This window comes from Ixodes scapularis, unplaced genomic scaffold (genome assembly GCF_016920785.2).
Source record: "Ixodes scapularis isolate PalLabHiFi unplaced genomic scaffold, ASM1692078v2 PGA_scaffold12__126_contigs__length_90152505, whole genome shotgun sequence".
Taxonomy (NCBI): domain Eukaryota; kingdom Metazoa; phylum Arthropoda; class Arachnida; order Ixodida; family Ixodidae; genus Ixodes; species Ixodes scapularis.
The window spans coordinates 8,456,276-8,469,035 of record NW_024609838.1 but is presented as its reverse complement, the minus strand read 5'-3'; the positions used below and the strand labels follow the sequence as shown (position 1 = coordinate 8,469,035).

General features: G+C 48.6%; 1 protein-coding gene across 2 annotated transcripts; it reads right to left on the bottom strand.

The window, feature by feature from the left end:
* Positions 1-2,663: 2,663 nt before the first annotated feature.
* LOC8034262 (farnesyl pyrophosphate synthase) lies at positions 2,664-11,988 on the bottom strand. 2 transcript variants are annotated; one of them, XM_029972758.3, is made up of 5 exons: positions 11,397-11,988; positions 8,497-8,761; positions 7,249-7,605; positions 5,750-5,962; positions 2,664-2,987 (listed from the first exon to the last, which is right to left on the bottom strand). In XM_029972758.3, exons 1-5 carry the CDS (start codon positions 11,738-11,740, stop codon positions 2,784-2,786), a joined length of 1,383 nt encoding a protein of 460 aa, XP_029828618.2. In that variant the 5' UTR covers positions 11,741-11,988; the 3' UTR covers positions 2,664-2,783. The 2 variants fall into 2 exon arrangements, with proteins under 2 accessions (XP_029828618.2, XP_029828620.2); XM_029972760.2 differs by having other exon boundaries at positions 8,497-8,755; positions 11,397-11,974.
* Positions 11,989-12,760: the final 772 nt, after the last annotated feature.

Below are 12,760 nucleotides of genomic sequence, written 5' to 3'. Positions count from 1 at the left end.
CTCACCTCCCTTCCTCGGTTGGGCGACTCGTCTTGCGATATGCCTGTACCCTGTACTGCCTGTATGCCTCTGCACCGCCGCCATCGTTCCTAGGGGGCATATGTAGGAGCCCTATTCTTAGAGTCATGGCGCCACCCGATAGCGACGCCAATTAACCCTCGCTCAATTGTTTTTTTTACGGCGAAGCTGTTACGCGCTAGGATCTGGGAAAAAATGCGTACGCGGATGTTGATATTGTTGACAGAAAACTCCCCATTGGTCGTGGCAAGTATGAATAAATAAAAATTAAAAAAGGGGCAACCTGCGTGAGTCAGCCTTCCTTGGCATTATTAGATAGCGAGGTGCTGATCTCTTATCATCTCTAGGCATCGTCCTCGAGGTCGTCCTCAAGGTCATCCTAGAAGTTGTTAGAGAGGTCGCCCTTGAGGTTGTCCTAGACGTCGTCCAAGAGGTCGTTGTAGACGTCGTTGTCCTAGACGTCGTCCTTGAGGTTGTCCTCTAGGTTGCCCTTCAGGTCCTAGAAGTTGGAAAGATAACAGCTTGGCTGGTCCTCCATCTTCATGTGAAGTGAAAGGGCTCTACCATCTTTTCTTCTTCTTCTTTTGCTTGAGTTCTATCTAGTGAAGACTCACCTGTTCCCTCAGGCGCAAAGAAGACTATCTCATTGGAGAAATGGCAGTCACACACAAAGCTGGAAAGAGGCGAGGGCGGCTGTTTCGGTGCAGACGTGGGCAACGAATAACACCTGTCACAGTAGAGGGGATGTTGTACATTGTTACCTATGTCAAAGAGTTACTTAGCACCCAAATAAAAAAAATATAAAAAGAAAAGATTTGTTTCATTTAGGTTAGATTTATTTTACTTCGTCGGATTTATTTGATTTAAATCAAACTTAAATCACTTTCTTTTTCTCAATGTATTTTTACTTAAAAAAGTGAAAGACGTTTACAACACTGTAACGCCGAATTAGAGCGCAGCTCTTGAGGAGGAGAAGGAGAGGGTACGAAAAAGACGGTATGCTCCTCCTCCTCATCCATACCCTCTCCTCCCGTCCTCCTCGCTTTTCCTTGGCATCACATTGCGTCATGTGACCCTCGTGAGGTCACGTGCGGCCATCATGGGACATTGCCTCATGTGGTGCATTATGGGACATTTTGCATAATGCACCGTGCAGTTACGTCGACGGCGCCGCCGCTCAAGCCGGAAACGGGCGCCTAAGAGCTGTGCTCTAAAATATTTTTCATTAGATAGGACAGATTAATGATTGGTTGTTTCGAGGAGCTGGAGCCTCCGAGACAAGTGTCCTGGAAAAAGTAATTTATTCTAAATAAGTAGGTAAAACACGTTCGACGAGGAGTAGAAAATCCCCCTGCACTTTTCCAAGAAGGAGAAACCTCATTTGTCTTCTAAAACATCGAGGCTGGTTCCCACACTAGTCTGGCCTCGTGCTCACTCGCAATCTCTTACCACGAGACGAGGCACTGACGCCATTTGTGAGGTAGCCGTGGGACTGCATCTAACTACCCTAACATCCTGGGAGATGCCCCCAAAGATAACCCACTCCTATTTCTGGCAGGATGTGCTATTTTTTCAGAGACACCCAAAGATAGCCCACTTCTTGTAATTGCGGGATGCTGGCTACTGGCGACCTCGGCAGAAATGGTGTTACAGCCAAGACTGGAGATAAGCCAACATTGCGGATTGGGAAGGTCTTCGGTTCATTGCCCGTCCCTGTGATCTCAAGTTTCCCAGGTCACACAATCTTAAACTAGCATTTTCTTTTTTACTTTTCTTTGATTGCACACTGAAAGTAAGCTTACTCGATATTTTAACCTGATTTGCTTTTGCTTTTAGGTGGGCCATCTCTCGGGATGTTGCGGTAGACTAAAAGTTTTGCAGCGTGGACATTGCCACGCGCGTCTCTGAGCAAGCGTGTCCATGGCTGAACGTTATTGTGCTTGGCTCCCACCTAAAGGGTCGAGGTTCAATTCTCCGAAGTGCAAATCCTTTTTGTTATTTTCTAAATGTCGAGAACACCGTTGCTCGCTTGAGGTCCGAATGTCCTAAGTGCCGAATCTTCTACGCCGACGGTTCCAGAAGCCCATGCGTGGACATAAGGGACTCCGCGTGGCGAGCCAGAATCAGTCTCGCCCTGCACTCAATCCCGCAACGCCAGCCTTCTGCTATTTTGTTTTGAGCGTAAGTTCGCCCCATTAGACGTTTAGTTTCCTTCGGTCATTTGTTGCCTCGTCAACTGTCATTCGTGACAATATACTCTCTGTGAGAAGTCGTCGTTTATAACATTGATTAATGTTTTGAGCCCACAAAGAAAAAATTATATGCAAAAAAAAAAAAAAAAGTTATGTCCAAACTGCCAGTGTTTCAATGAATGAGGCCCGTGCCTCGTGGATTGAAAGCAAAGGTGGCATTGCCCTGAAAGGACCGGCCCTTGGAAGCAAATGGTATTTGCTTGTGGCACGCGTCTCGTGCATTCGCGCAACAATCGGCAGTACTGGTAAGAAATGCAAAGCACAAATTTCGTCGAGGGAGCACGACTTTGCGCAACACTCGGTCGCAACCAAACGTGAGCGTGTGGACCGGCCTTCAGTAAATACTCTTCACTAATATGTCAATTTATCGAAATGCGAGCCACTCGAGATAAATCCACAATATTTGTAAAGTGTCGTTTATTAATGCATACCCGAGCCAGCTCGTTAGTTTTGGAACAAGGCGGGAGGTTGCTCGTCTCGGCCAGAGACGGTGTTCCTCGCAGCAGGGGGAGGTCACTTGTCTCGGCCGAAAATGGCGTCCTTCATTACACGGAACAGCGTGGCGAGACCCGGCGGCAGGTTTCGCACTTGGGAGTCGAGCTCCGCGAATGCCGCCTTCTCGTACGCGGCGTAGTGGGCGCGGAGGTCGAGTTCTTCGTAGAGTGCCTTCACGGCCGCTTCTTCCGGTCCCCTGGCAGCTCCCTTGCCGAGATTTGCCTGCGGGAAAGAAGGCCATGTGGGAGGAGACTTTTTTGTTCGGACAGACTGGCCGAATCACTGCCGCAAGCTCTCGTCGGTTGTGCTTTTGCGCATTGAAATGTTTTCATTTTGTGAACGTCGCATGACCTTTACCGTTAGGAGCCCGGAGGGCAGCAAAAGAATGTGCGACTCTACACAATCGTCGGCAACCTCCAGCTTCCCAGGCTAAAATTTCTAGCTGGGACCAGTTGAAATCGTGGCGTGTTTCAACTGGGACCAACTGGACCCAATGCAAATCAAGGAAGATCAATGGCATTCAACTGGGACCGCTTGAGAAGTGAACCAGCCCAGTTGGGAGTCAACTGGTCTGACCACGCTCAGTTGGGGAGCGAGTGAACTTTTAATTTGTGTGAATATATAAGCGGACGTTATAAGAATAAAAATGCCTAATCATACAAAGCCATTTTTGACTAACTGGCATACATAATTACCTTATCATTTAGCTCACCTTCATCTTGCGGATAAGGTTGACATAGATAGCCCTTGTTTAACAGGAACACATTGCACGTATCATTCATACTAGATGTGCTGAAATAACCCTCCCACTTTAATTACCTGGCAATGTTTGTGCCCCAAGGGTAAACAACAAACATCCTACACTTCATCTGCCCGAGTCAACCAGTTTTTTTTCTTAAGACTTTCCAATTGTTTGTTGCCACTTGCGAAGCCAACCACGGCAGCCCTCGGCTTCATGAATGCCACTGGAGTAGGGGCTTGTGCTTCAATAGGTCTTTTTCAAATTCAGTCTCGCAAATTTAATTACTATCATCATCTCAGTGTGTGGCATCTGTGCCAAAATCATAGCGGCCTTCAGGCTGATGAAGGAAGAAGTTGAAGATACTACCAAGCGGAGGATATTTGAGGTCCGTACGTTCGACACGTAGGTGCAACACAACCAACAAATCGGATGCAACGGCTGTGGAAGCATTTATTTCGCAGTGTTATCCAATCGATCCCTCCGCACAAGTTTGGCTCTAAAGCCCTTCGACGGGGTAAAACCGAGGCGCTAACGGGTCACCTCTTTGCGCCGGTCGGTTCTTACATTCTCACCGTTGAAACAGATCGAGAAAGAATAACAAGAGAATTGAAGAACCAATTCTCATCTCCCATTGACGCGCAAAAGTGGCGGTCCTTGACGAAAAGCAGTTTCGTGACCGCAGTTAGTTGGTCGAAAGTGAAACTCCCATACCTGCCAAGTTCGGAGAAATCAAATCCGGGAGAACGGGAATTGGGGGGGGGAAGGGAGGGGGACATTTTTTTTTTTTTTTTAGTTTGACAAGAAATTTTGTAAAGAAGCACTCTGCGCAAATCACACTCAGTGTGATTCGCGCAGAGTGCTTCTTCACGGAATTATGTGCAAGATACGGGCTCAACAAAGCCCGTATCTTGCACATAATATGTCACTACGATAGGATACAGCTGGGACTCGCTATCATTACTGCCGTCTGTTGCGACGGCGACGTCAGAACGCCGAGCCCCGATTGGCTGATCGCGACCTCCTATCTCAGCGTCGTCTGCTCCTTTGCAACGTCGTCTGCTCGCAACATCGTCTGAGTCTTTCTTACCTTTCCTGCCACTTTCGGAAGTGCAGGTCATTACGAGCGAGCTCGACTTCGCCTTTCAGACAGGGCAAGCAAAATAACTCGAGCGGTACATTGTTTTTGTCTAACAACTAGCAGACGCGCATCAAGGAGGGAAGTCAAAGGACTCACTGGCGAGGTGTCCCGAGGCGCCGAGGTTTGTTTGCTAAGAACCGAGAGTAAGCGTGTTAGTGCCCGCAAGTTCCCTCCCAAATACTTTTTCCCTCCTTTCGTGTGAGGCGAGACCCCTCATTCTTTAACGGTGTCGGTGAGTTGGCGCAGTTAACGTCGTCTGCTTTACGTCTGCTAGTCAAAGCGATGGCTGCTTTACCTTTCCTGCGTCTGTCGGAGATTCACCGCTTTTTCATTGGCGAGAGTCACCGTTGCCTCGGAAAACAAGGAGATAACAAGAGGAAGAAATTGACCTCTTAATCTAAAATTGAGGTCAGCGATCAAAGTATAATACGGGAAGGGTTCACAAGGGTCGCGCGGGCATATTCCATTCAGCACGCCAGCCGGTCGAGGGCAGACGGTCGCCGAGTCGCGGAGTGCCGGCTAGGCCTAACTGCCGTACTCGCTTGGTCGTGTTCGGTGGAATCGTGACCGTTGGAACTTTTCCCGGGTGTTTGTGGATCCAGCGTTCTTGTTCGTCGTGGTCTGTTTCAAGTACTTTTTACTTTTTTCTTGCTGCTTGAAGTCGGGACGCGTGAGAAGCGCACATAGAAAAATAAACGTCCGTGGATTGTCGCGACCGCGACGCTGTCGGCCATGCTGATTTGATTGTAAGAAATGTGTAAGACAGCTTCGGAGCTGTCGTAGGATTTCGTCGTAACCTGCGCAAAACGTACGAAAATTTCGTTTCGTGAATACGAATTTCTTTTTAAGTTTTGTCTTACGCACATTTCTGGCGTAAGATCGTTTCGTAAATCTGGCCTCTGCACTTCCGAAAGTGGCAGGAAAGGTAAGACAGACGCAGACGACGTTGCAAGCAGATGACGTTGCAAAGGAGCAGACGACGCTGAGATAGGGGGTCGCGATCAGCCAATCAGGGCTTGGCGTTCTGACGTCACCGCTACCCCCTGCGCAAGAAGCAGACGAACTTGCCCTCCGCATTGATTTCTTTGAGACTATTCGGCTCACCTCCAAGACGGATCTCTGAGCAGGCGAGGCGCGTTGCGCTGCCTGGACGGCCAGCCAGCTGCACTTGCCGTCCACGATGTCTGTGCCCACTTTGCCCGTGACCTCGGGGTCGCCGAAGCAGTCTATGTAGTCGTCTTGGACTTGAAACACTCGGCCAAGCTGGAGGGCCGCCTGCTGCGCCTGCGCGTGCAGGCCCGGATCCTCCACCCCCGCCTGCGTCCATCGACACGTCGGCCATCGGGGCGCTCAAAATCAGTGTTGCCAGTTACCCGAGGCTTTATCTGACACTGCAGGAAACAAATTTCCGTCCTCCAGAAACGTTGAAACAGCCCGCGACGGAGCAAAGCAATATTGCTCGAGCTTTCCGACATTCTATCCGAGGCTTGGGAAGCCTCGTTTTCCAATTGCAACAATTGCAATTGCGCATGCTTCGCACTAAGTATGAGCTGGCGGCACCCGCAAGAAAATGGGATAATGGGGCTCCGATCGCAGGACTCTCAACTATCGCTCTGAAGGGCATCTCCAGTGTTTTCCATTGGCGGATATTGCGCAAAACATTGCCGAAATCGGGTGGACGTACAAAAAGAATGTCATCGCTTTGCGGCAAGCTTTCTTAGACGTGCATCTAGGAAGGACCGATTTCCAAGCCTGCTACTACATCTGCCATCATACGGTCGAGAACTTTATGAATGTTGGCGGACGTTTGAAAGGGTGGATCATAATTTATTTTGTCCCACTGGCTGCCGTCGTCGTCAGTGATTTTATATACTTCGTTTCAACTTACGAGAGACTGCAGCGAATGCTACGGGTCATCCTAGACGAGCCGGCGCTGCAAACGTGTCGCGTGATCGTGCATCGCTGCGCCCCTTCTGAAGGTCACGTAGAACTTGCGTGGCATTGGATTGACTTCTATGCTTTATGGTGTTTTGTGTGGTTTGTCGTAAGATGAAACAAAGTATAGGTCCCCCTCCACGGTATTCTTTGGAAGTTGTAACACCCCTTGGGGGGGGCAATGGGTAGAAACAGGGAGAGGAAGAGACGAGAGCGTACAGGGACATTGGAGCACCGAGCTCTGGTTAGAACGATTAGAGGGTAGACGCAACGCCAGCTGGCTTTGCCTCTACTCGCTGTTCGAAATGGAATGCTGAATTTCGCACTCGAACCGTGGGTTGCTTCCCTTTCCAAGGCCTCCTTTTTGGTGCAGTGGTAGAGTGTCGGGCTCATAATCATGCAGTCAGGGGTCCGATCCCCGTCGAGGTGCGTTACGAGTTTTGTTCTTCTCAATTGATTACTGTCTATTCTCAACTATGTGTTCTTTTGTTCCGGTTGTCCTGTGAAGTATCTGTTGGACATTTCGTAACGGTTTCTGTAGTGTTCCATCATTCTTTCTTAGGAGATCCCAGACCTTGGACGCATTCTTTGTTAATATTCCGGTAACGAAAGGGAACAATTAATTATGGCAGACAAAGTTGGTAGACGACTCGGCTTTTCTTACGTACCAGCAGCATGCCTGCCCTCACGGGCAGGACGAAGGAATAGAAGGCGGTTTTGTAGGTAACGATGGCCCAGTAGCGGTCGGCCCTGAGTGCGTCGAGCGTGCTCTTCTGCGACAGCATGTCCAAGCCCTGTCCCAGCACGGTGCGCAAGTCGCTTTCCTGGAACAGTTCTGAGAGCGGCAGGTAGCAGCGCAGGTGTCCCAGGCGGCGACGGACGACCCAGAGCACCGCCTTCTCCAGGAAGAGCGCGTCGTTGATGGCGCGCAGCCCGACGCCGGGCACGGTGTACCAAGATGGCTGCCCCCGGCGGACCGGCGAGCCGTCCATGATGTCGTCGAGTATCAGGAAGTAGGACTGCAGCTGTGGCGTGAAAGAGACACGCGCTTGTGGTTGCTTCTAACCTGAGGGAATAATCTGGCATAATTATGCTCTCTGTAAAGCGGGTTACGCAGATTTGTAAAGGTGGTTGAAGTGAAATAGGTTTTGCAATGGTCAATCCTATGTACTATAAGAAGCTTTATAACAGAGTTTGATTCAGTGATTGTTGTTCTGGTCACCGACAGAATGAGGATGACGGTGTGTCTCGGTTGTGCATACGCACTCAAAGTCCATGAAATGGGGAAGTGTCCTTGACTGAGGCTACTTTCTGTCGTTTTCATCTCATCAGGAACTTCAGAGAGCTGCACACGATGCGATTAGCTGGGAAGGATACAAAACCCAGTGACCGGTCACATGCTGCCATGTCGAAGCCGGTGGAATTGAAATGGCACAAGGTGTCAAACACTAGTCCAAAACTATTTTTTTTTTCTGCTTTTTTTATTTTACATAAAATGTTTGTAGGTTCTCAAGGGTCGAGCAGCTTTCTGAATGGACAACGATGAACTGTCAAGCTCAACTGTTAAATGGCAACCAAAAAAACAGGTTAAAACTAGGGAGCTTGCATTTGTATATAAAGCATATACCATCGTGGGAATGTTATGACCATTAAAAATAATGTGCTAAAAGTGCTCGCATGTTTTCAGAATTTAGGTCTCGGTACAGGTGGCATTGCCAGGAAGACAAGTTCTGAAATTGAACTTGCAACATACACGTGTACAAACCAAGAGTGCACTATACCAGACATTCTGCGATTACTCGTACCTCGATTACAGTCCAAACAATGCAAACTCTTGGCTCGTTAATAAAAAAAGGTAAAACAAGAACCTGTTATGAATCACCACGACCCTTAGAGTGCGAACGAGTGTTGCTTACCATCTCCACACACCAGCCAAGCACACAGGCGAGCTCCAAATGCGGCGCACTCTCCTCCGCCAGCAGTTCGTAAGCGTGCACCACTGCCAAAAGGCGGTTACGCTTCCCTCCCGGTAAGTTGTACTCGGCGGCCTCGCGGAATGCTTCGAAGACTTCCCGCAATGCCGGCTCGTGCGGGTCCATGTCTGTGGCTACCCTCAGCACCTCCTGGTGGGCTCGCACCACTAGGGGGTCGCTCGCGGTCCTCACTCGGAGAGACCTGGTGCTGGAAAACGGCCACGCCCCGAGTTTGAAGGGTTGCGCTCGGGGTAAAGGCTAGTTCACATGCTTGCGACTGTTTACTACCAAGTGCGCTGTGCAGCCTCGAGATCTCGCACGACGATAGACCACGCTCACGCAATCTGCGAGCTGGCCCTGGAAGTGCATTTCAATAGAGCAAAGGTACTGCAGTATTTGCGGGATTGATCTGTAAGACGTTGTCGTTTATAACACTATCAAAATATTTTCGAGCAGAAAAAGAGTACGCAGAATGCCCCGAAATTGTGTTACTACGCGAAACATTCTTGATTTAGTGCTAGTAGCCTCCAGGCATTTTTTCTCGAGCCTCCAGGTCTCTCCTTTCCCCCCATCGACTTTCCCCATTGGGTCGGCCTGTGTCCACAGGGTACGGAGAATGACGGATAGCGAGGAAATTGAATTTATCTCTAGGTCACGCTGCACAAAGCCCTGTAACGTCATTTTTCTCGCTAAATTTAGCGAGAAAATTTCTGGTCATGCTTATAAACGTCAACATGACCTATAAACGTTTCACGTTAAAAGAAAGAAAAGAAAATCGGAAATGTGCGGAAAGTGTTCCACAGCTCCCCGAAGGATGGTGCCAGTGTTCTCGTTGTAAAAGACTGCAAGAGGTTGTTACGTAGTCGGTCTTGAGCAGTCGCAAACGTGAGAACCAGCCTTTATGGGGTCTTGGACGTGCATCCCTGCTTACCGGTTGCTGCTCCAATGTCCAAGTCCCATCAAGACAACAAATGACCGACACCGACAAACCTTGAGCAGATGCAGCGTGCTTTTGGCAGGCTCGCAACCCCTGTGCATTCGCAAAGTCAATACGAGCCTGCCAGAGCTGCACGTGCTCGAGGTTGGTCGGCGTCGGTCATTTCTGTTTGCCGCTCTAGTGGCATTCGGGTATTAGAGAAACTGCTAAGCAGTGATGCATGTTGAGTAACCTACAGGCTAGCGGTTGCGCTGTACTGGCCACTAAGTCACCCATCTATAATGGAGAAGCCGGAAACCAACCAAAATGAGACGCTTTTGGGACTTGCCATGCCCCGAATTTTTTAAGTTGTCGGCGAATATGATCAATATTAAACAGCGCACAAAAAGTCCGCCGATTTTTTGTGCGCTGTTTAATATTAGTGATGTACCAACTAGCTCAAATTACCACTTTACTACGGCGAATATGACTTCGCTGTCTGAACCGTTGTACAAAAAAACTTTTCTGTCGAGAGAAGTCTGGGGCTGCAAACTGGTATTTACCGAGTCTCGAGCCATTGGATCACTTGGGCGGCGCAAGCTTGCACCATACTGATCAGAGGCAAACCAGGTGGCGGATAAATTGCACAGATAACTTCAAACTGAAATATGCCCTTAAAATGACCGCCACCTGAACGCGCACAAGTTGCATATATTGCGGTGACAACAAATTTGGATGGAGCACGCTTGCAAACTGGTATTTACCGAGTCTCGAGCCATTGGATCACTTGGGCGGCGCAAGCTTGCACCATACTGATCAGAGGCAAACCAGGTGGCGGATAAATTGCACAGATAACTTCAAACTGAAATATGCCCTTAAAATAACCGCCACCTGAACGCGCACAAGTTGCATATATTGCGGTGACAACAAATTTGGATGGAGCACGCTTATCTGGGAGTTTTTCTTCGACTAGTTTTATGTTTGTCACCGATAGATATATTCTTTATTGTAAATGGGGAATGTCGGTGGCTTATTTATACTGGCAACTGTGACTTCATGAAGGAAGTACATAGAGGTCTCGGCTCGGCAAAGCAATGAATGTGCACCCTTTTCGAAGAGGAGGAAACGCTGGAACCAGGAAAACCCGGGGGAATTTGCACTGAGCATTTACGGGGCAACCAGCTGGGAAATAAATGCCTGGCGCTATAATTCTAGGGTAATGCATGCCTACCTGCAATGTGCTTGGAATAATTTTGGTCAAGGCAACATGTATATAATTTTTGTGTGTCTAGAGTGGTTTCTGCATCTGCATCATAGACCCTAATTTATTTGGTTAATTTAAAATGAAGCAAGATTTGTCTAATAAAGAAAGAATTCACTTCGTTTCTGTGATGTTTCTAAATGTTTTGTTAATTTTTTTTTTTTTTTTTAAATGAACTTTGTCTTTTTGCAGTGGTAGGGAAAGTGTCAGACCGTTATCCGATTAAAACGTCATAAGCAAATTTTCAATTCAATTCAATGTTTATGTTGATAAAATCTTCGATGGGAAAACGGGGGGCCAGGTTCCCATAGCCGACGCTGTTCATCTCCATGTTTTGCGCGGCTTCGCTGACTGCCGTTTTTGCACTGTTCCCCCCTCCTTCCCTCCCCTCCCCCCCCCACCTCCCCCCCCCTTCCCCAGAGTCCGAAATTCCTCATAACTTCTGATTCGGATAACGGTAAGTTCTGAAACTGATTTTGGCGGAGAGAGGGCTCACTGATGCGTAGAATTTGTTCTTGCAGCGAGAAATAATACTGCGTCAACATCTGAGCAAACAAAAACAAAAACTACCGAGTAGTTTGTTATCGAAAGAGGAATAGTCGTTAGAGCTTGCATGCTAGCATAGGATGATCACGAGAACGTGGTAACATGATGGTATATACTCGCCTGGAATCCCGAACTTGCTGCATCGTATGCTCCTCGTGACTTGCCGTCGAATGCAGGCTGCGCGAAGAAGTTTGAGCGCCGAGCGTTGTCGTTTTTTGGCTTTCGAACTTGTAGACGCCTTGACAACCGATAAATCTTCGGGCGCTGTTTTCCTGTTCGTGGCGTCCCCCACATTGACAGTGGTTTCGGGCTTCGTTTCCGTCTTTATGATTTGACGGGCCATGGCTCGTAAAGGGGACTTGCACGAGTCCCCCCGTATTTGCTTTACCGTGTTCCAGACACTTGAGGGTCGCCGCCGCGAGGACTCGGACGGTTTTTATCGCACATCGTCTGCTTGTAAACATGCCGATATGCGTCGTCTGCTGTCTCGAGCTGTGTGGTGCTCGCGATCGTGGCGCTAAACCCTAGTGCTGCCTTCGCCTCGCTGACCCGCAGAACTTAGGGGCTTAGGGTATCTCCACAGCTTCCCGGCTTAGCGGCACATAGCGTACGATGCCTCAACTTGGACAGGAATGCTGACCTCCAACTGCAAGTGGCGTTGACCTGACCGCGAAGCTTGCGAATGACGCGAAGAAAGAATGACCCGAACGATGTTCATGATACTTCTGTACTTTCAAAGAAGTTCGTAAATTCCAGGTTTTATCTTGGCGAAAATTCCTCCGGTGGGGTAAGTTGAGCATTCATCAAACAGTAATATTTTCTCATGCAAAAGGCTCGATGCAAATCTTTCCCGATGCTGTAAAAAGAAGATTGGATTCTTTCGCGTGCGTGCGACAGTGTCTGGCAACGTCTTAAATTTTTGTTCCAATAACACTTTCTAGGTGGCGCGAAGATCAAATGCTGCTTTGGTAGCGCGAGATTTGAAATTGCATAATGTAACAATTATTTAAAGGGGTCATGAAACGATTTTCCTACTTCTTCCTCCTTAGTTTTAATCCTCAACTCAAATGCGAACTGCGAAATCACGTGGTCGTGACATTCCTTCGGCACCGGCATAAAGATCGGGCACCGGTGAGATGATTCCTAGGTTCCACCGTGCTTTTTATGCACACCATAGAACTTGTCATTTCCCAGTGACAATAAGTTCCGTCAGGGCACTTATTGGCCGCGAACGCGAATCCAAATATTCGTCAACGGATTGATTGTTGACGAGCGCATACGTTCGAGTGACGCAGTTCTCGTGTCCAATGCGTGAGCTGGGCTCTGCTGACGTCAGTTTGGCGCCGGTGACGCGCTTTTGGAACCGCGGATGTATCGAAAAGGCGGAGAGGTTTCGAAGGCAAGAAGGTACGAAATAGTCCGCTATATTTTCAAATGTTCGTACCGAAAAGCTGGCTTTCGACTTTCTAGCCTCTTTCTTTTGG

Bases quoted from the DNA above. Each gene is read 5' to 3' on its own strand.
- LOC8034262 (XM_029972758.3), bottom strand. From the start codon at position 11,740: ATGTTTACAAGCAGACGATGTGCGATAAAAACCGTCCGAGTCCTCGCG. The intron at 8,762-11,396 runs GCGAGTATATAC...GCCGTTTTCCAG, and splicing joins CAGCAAGTTCGGGATTCCAG to CACCAGGTCTCTCCGAGTGA. The intron at 5,963-7,248 runs GTACGTAAGAAA...CGATGGACGCAG, and splicing joins TGAGGGCAGGCATGCTGCTG to GCGGGGGTGGAGGATCCGGG.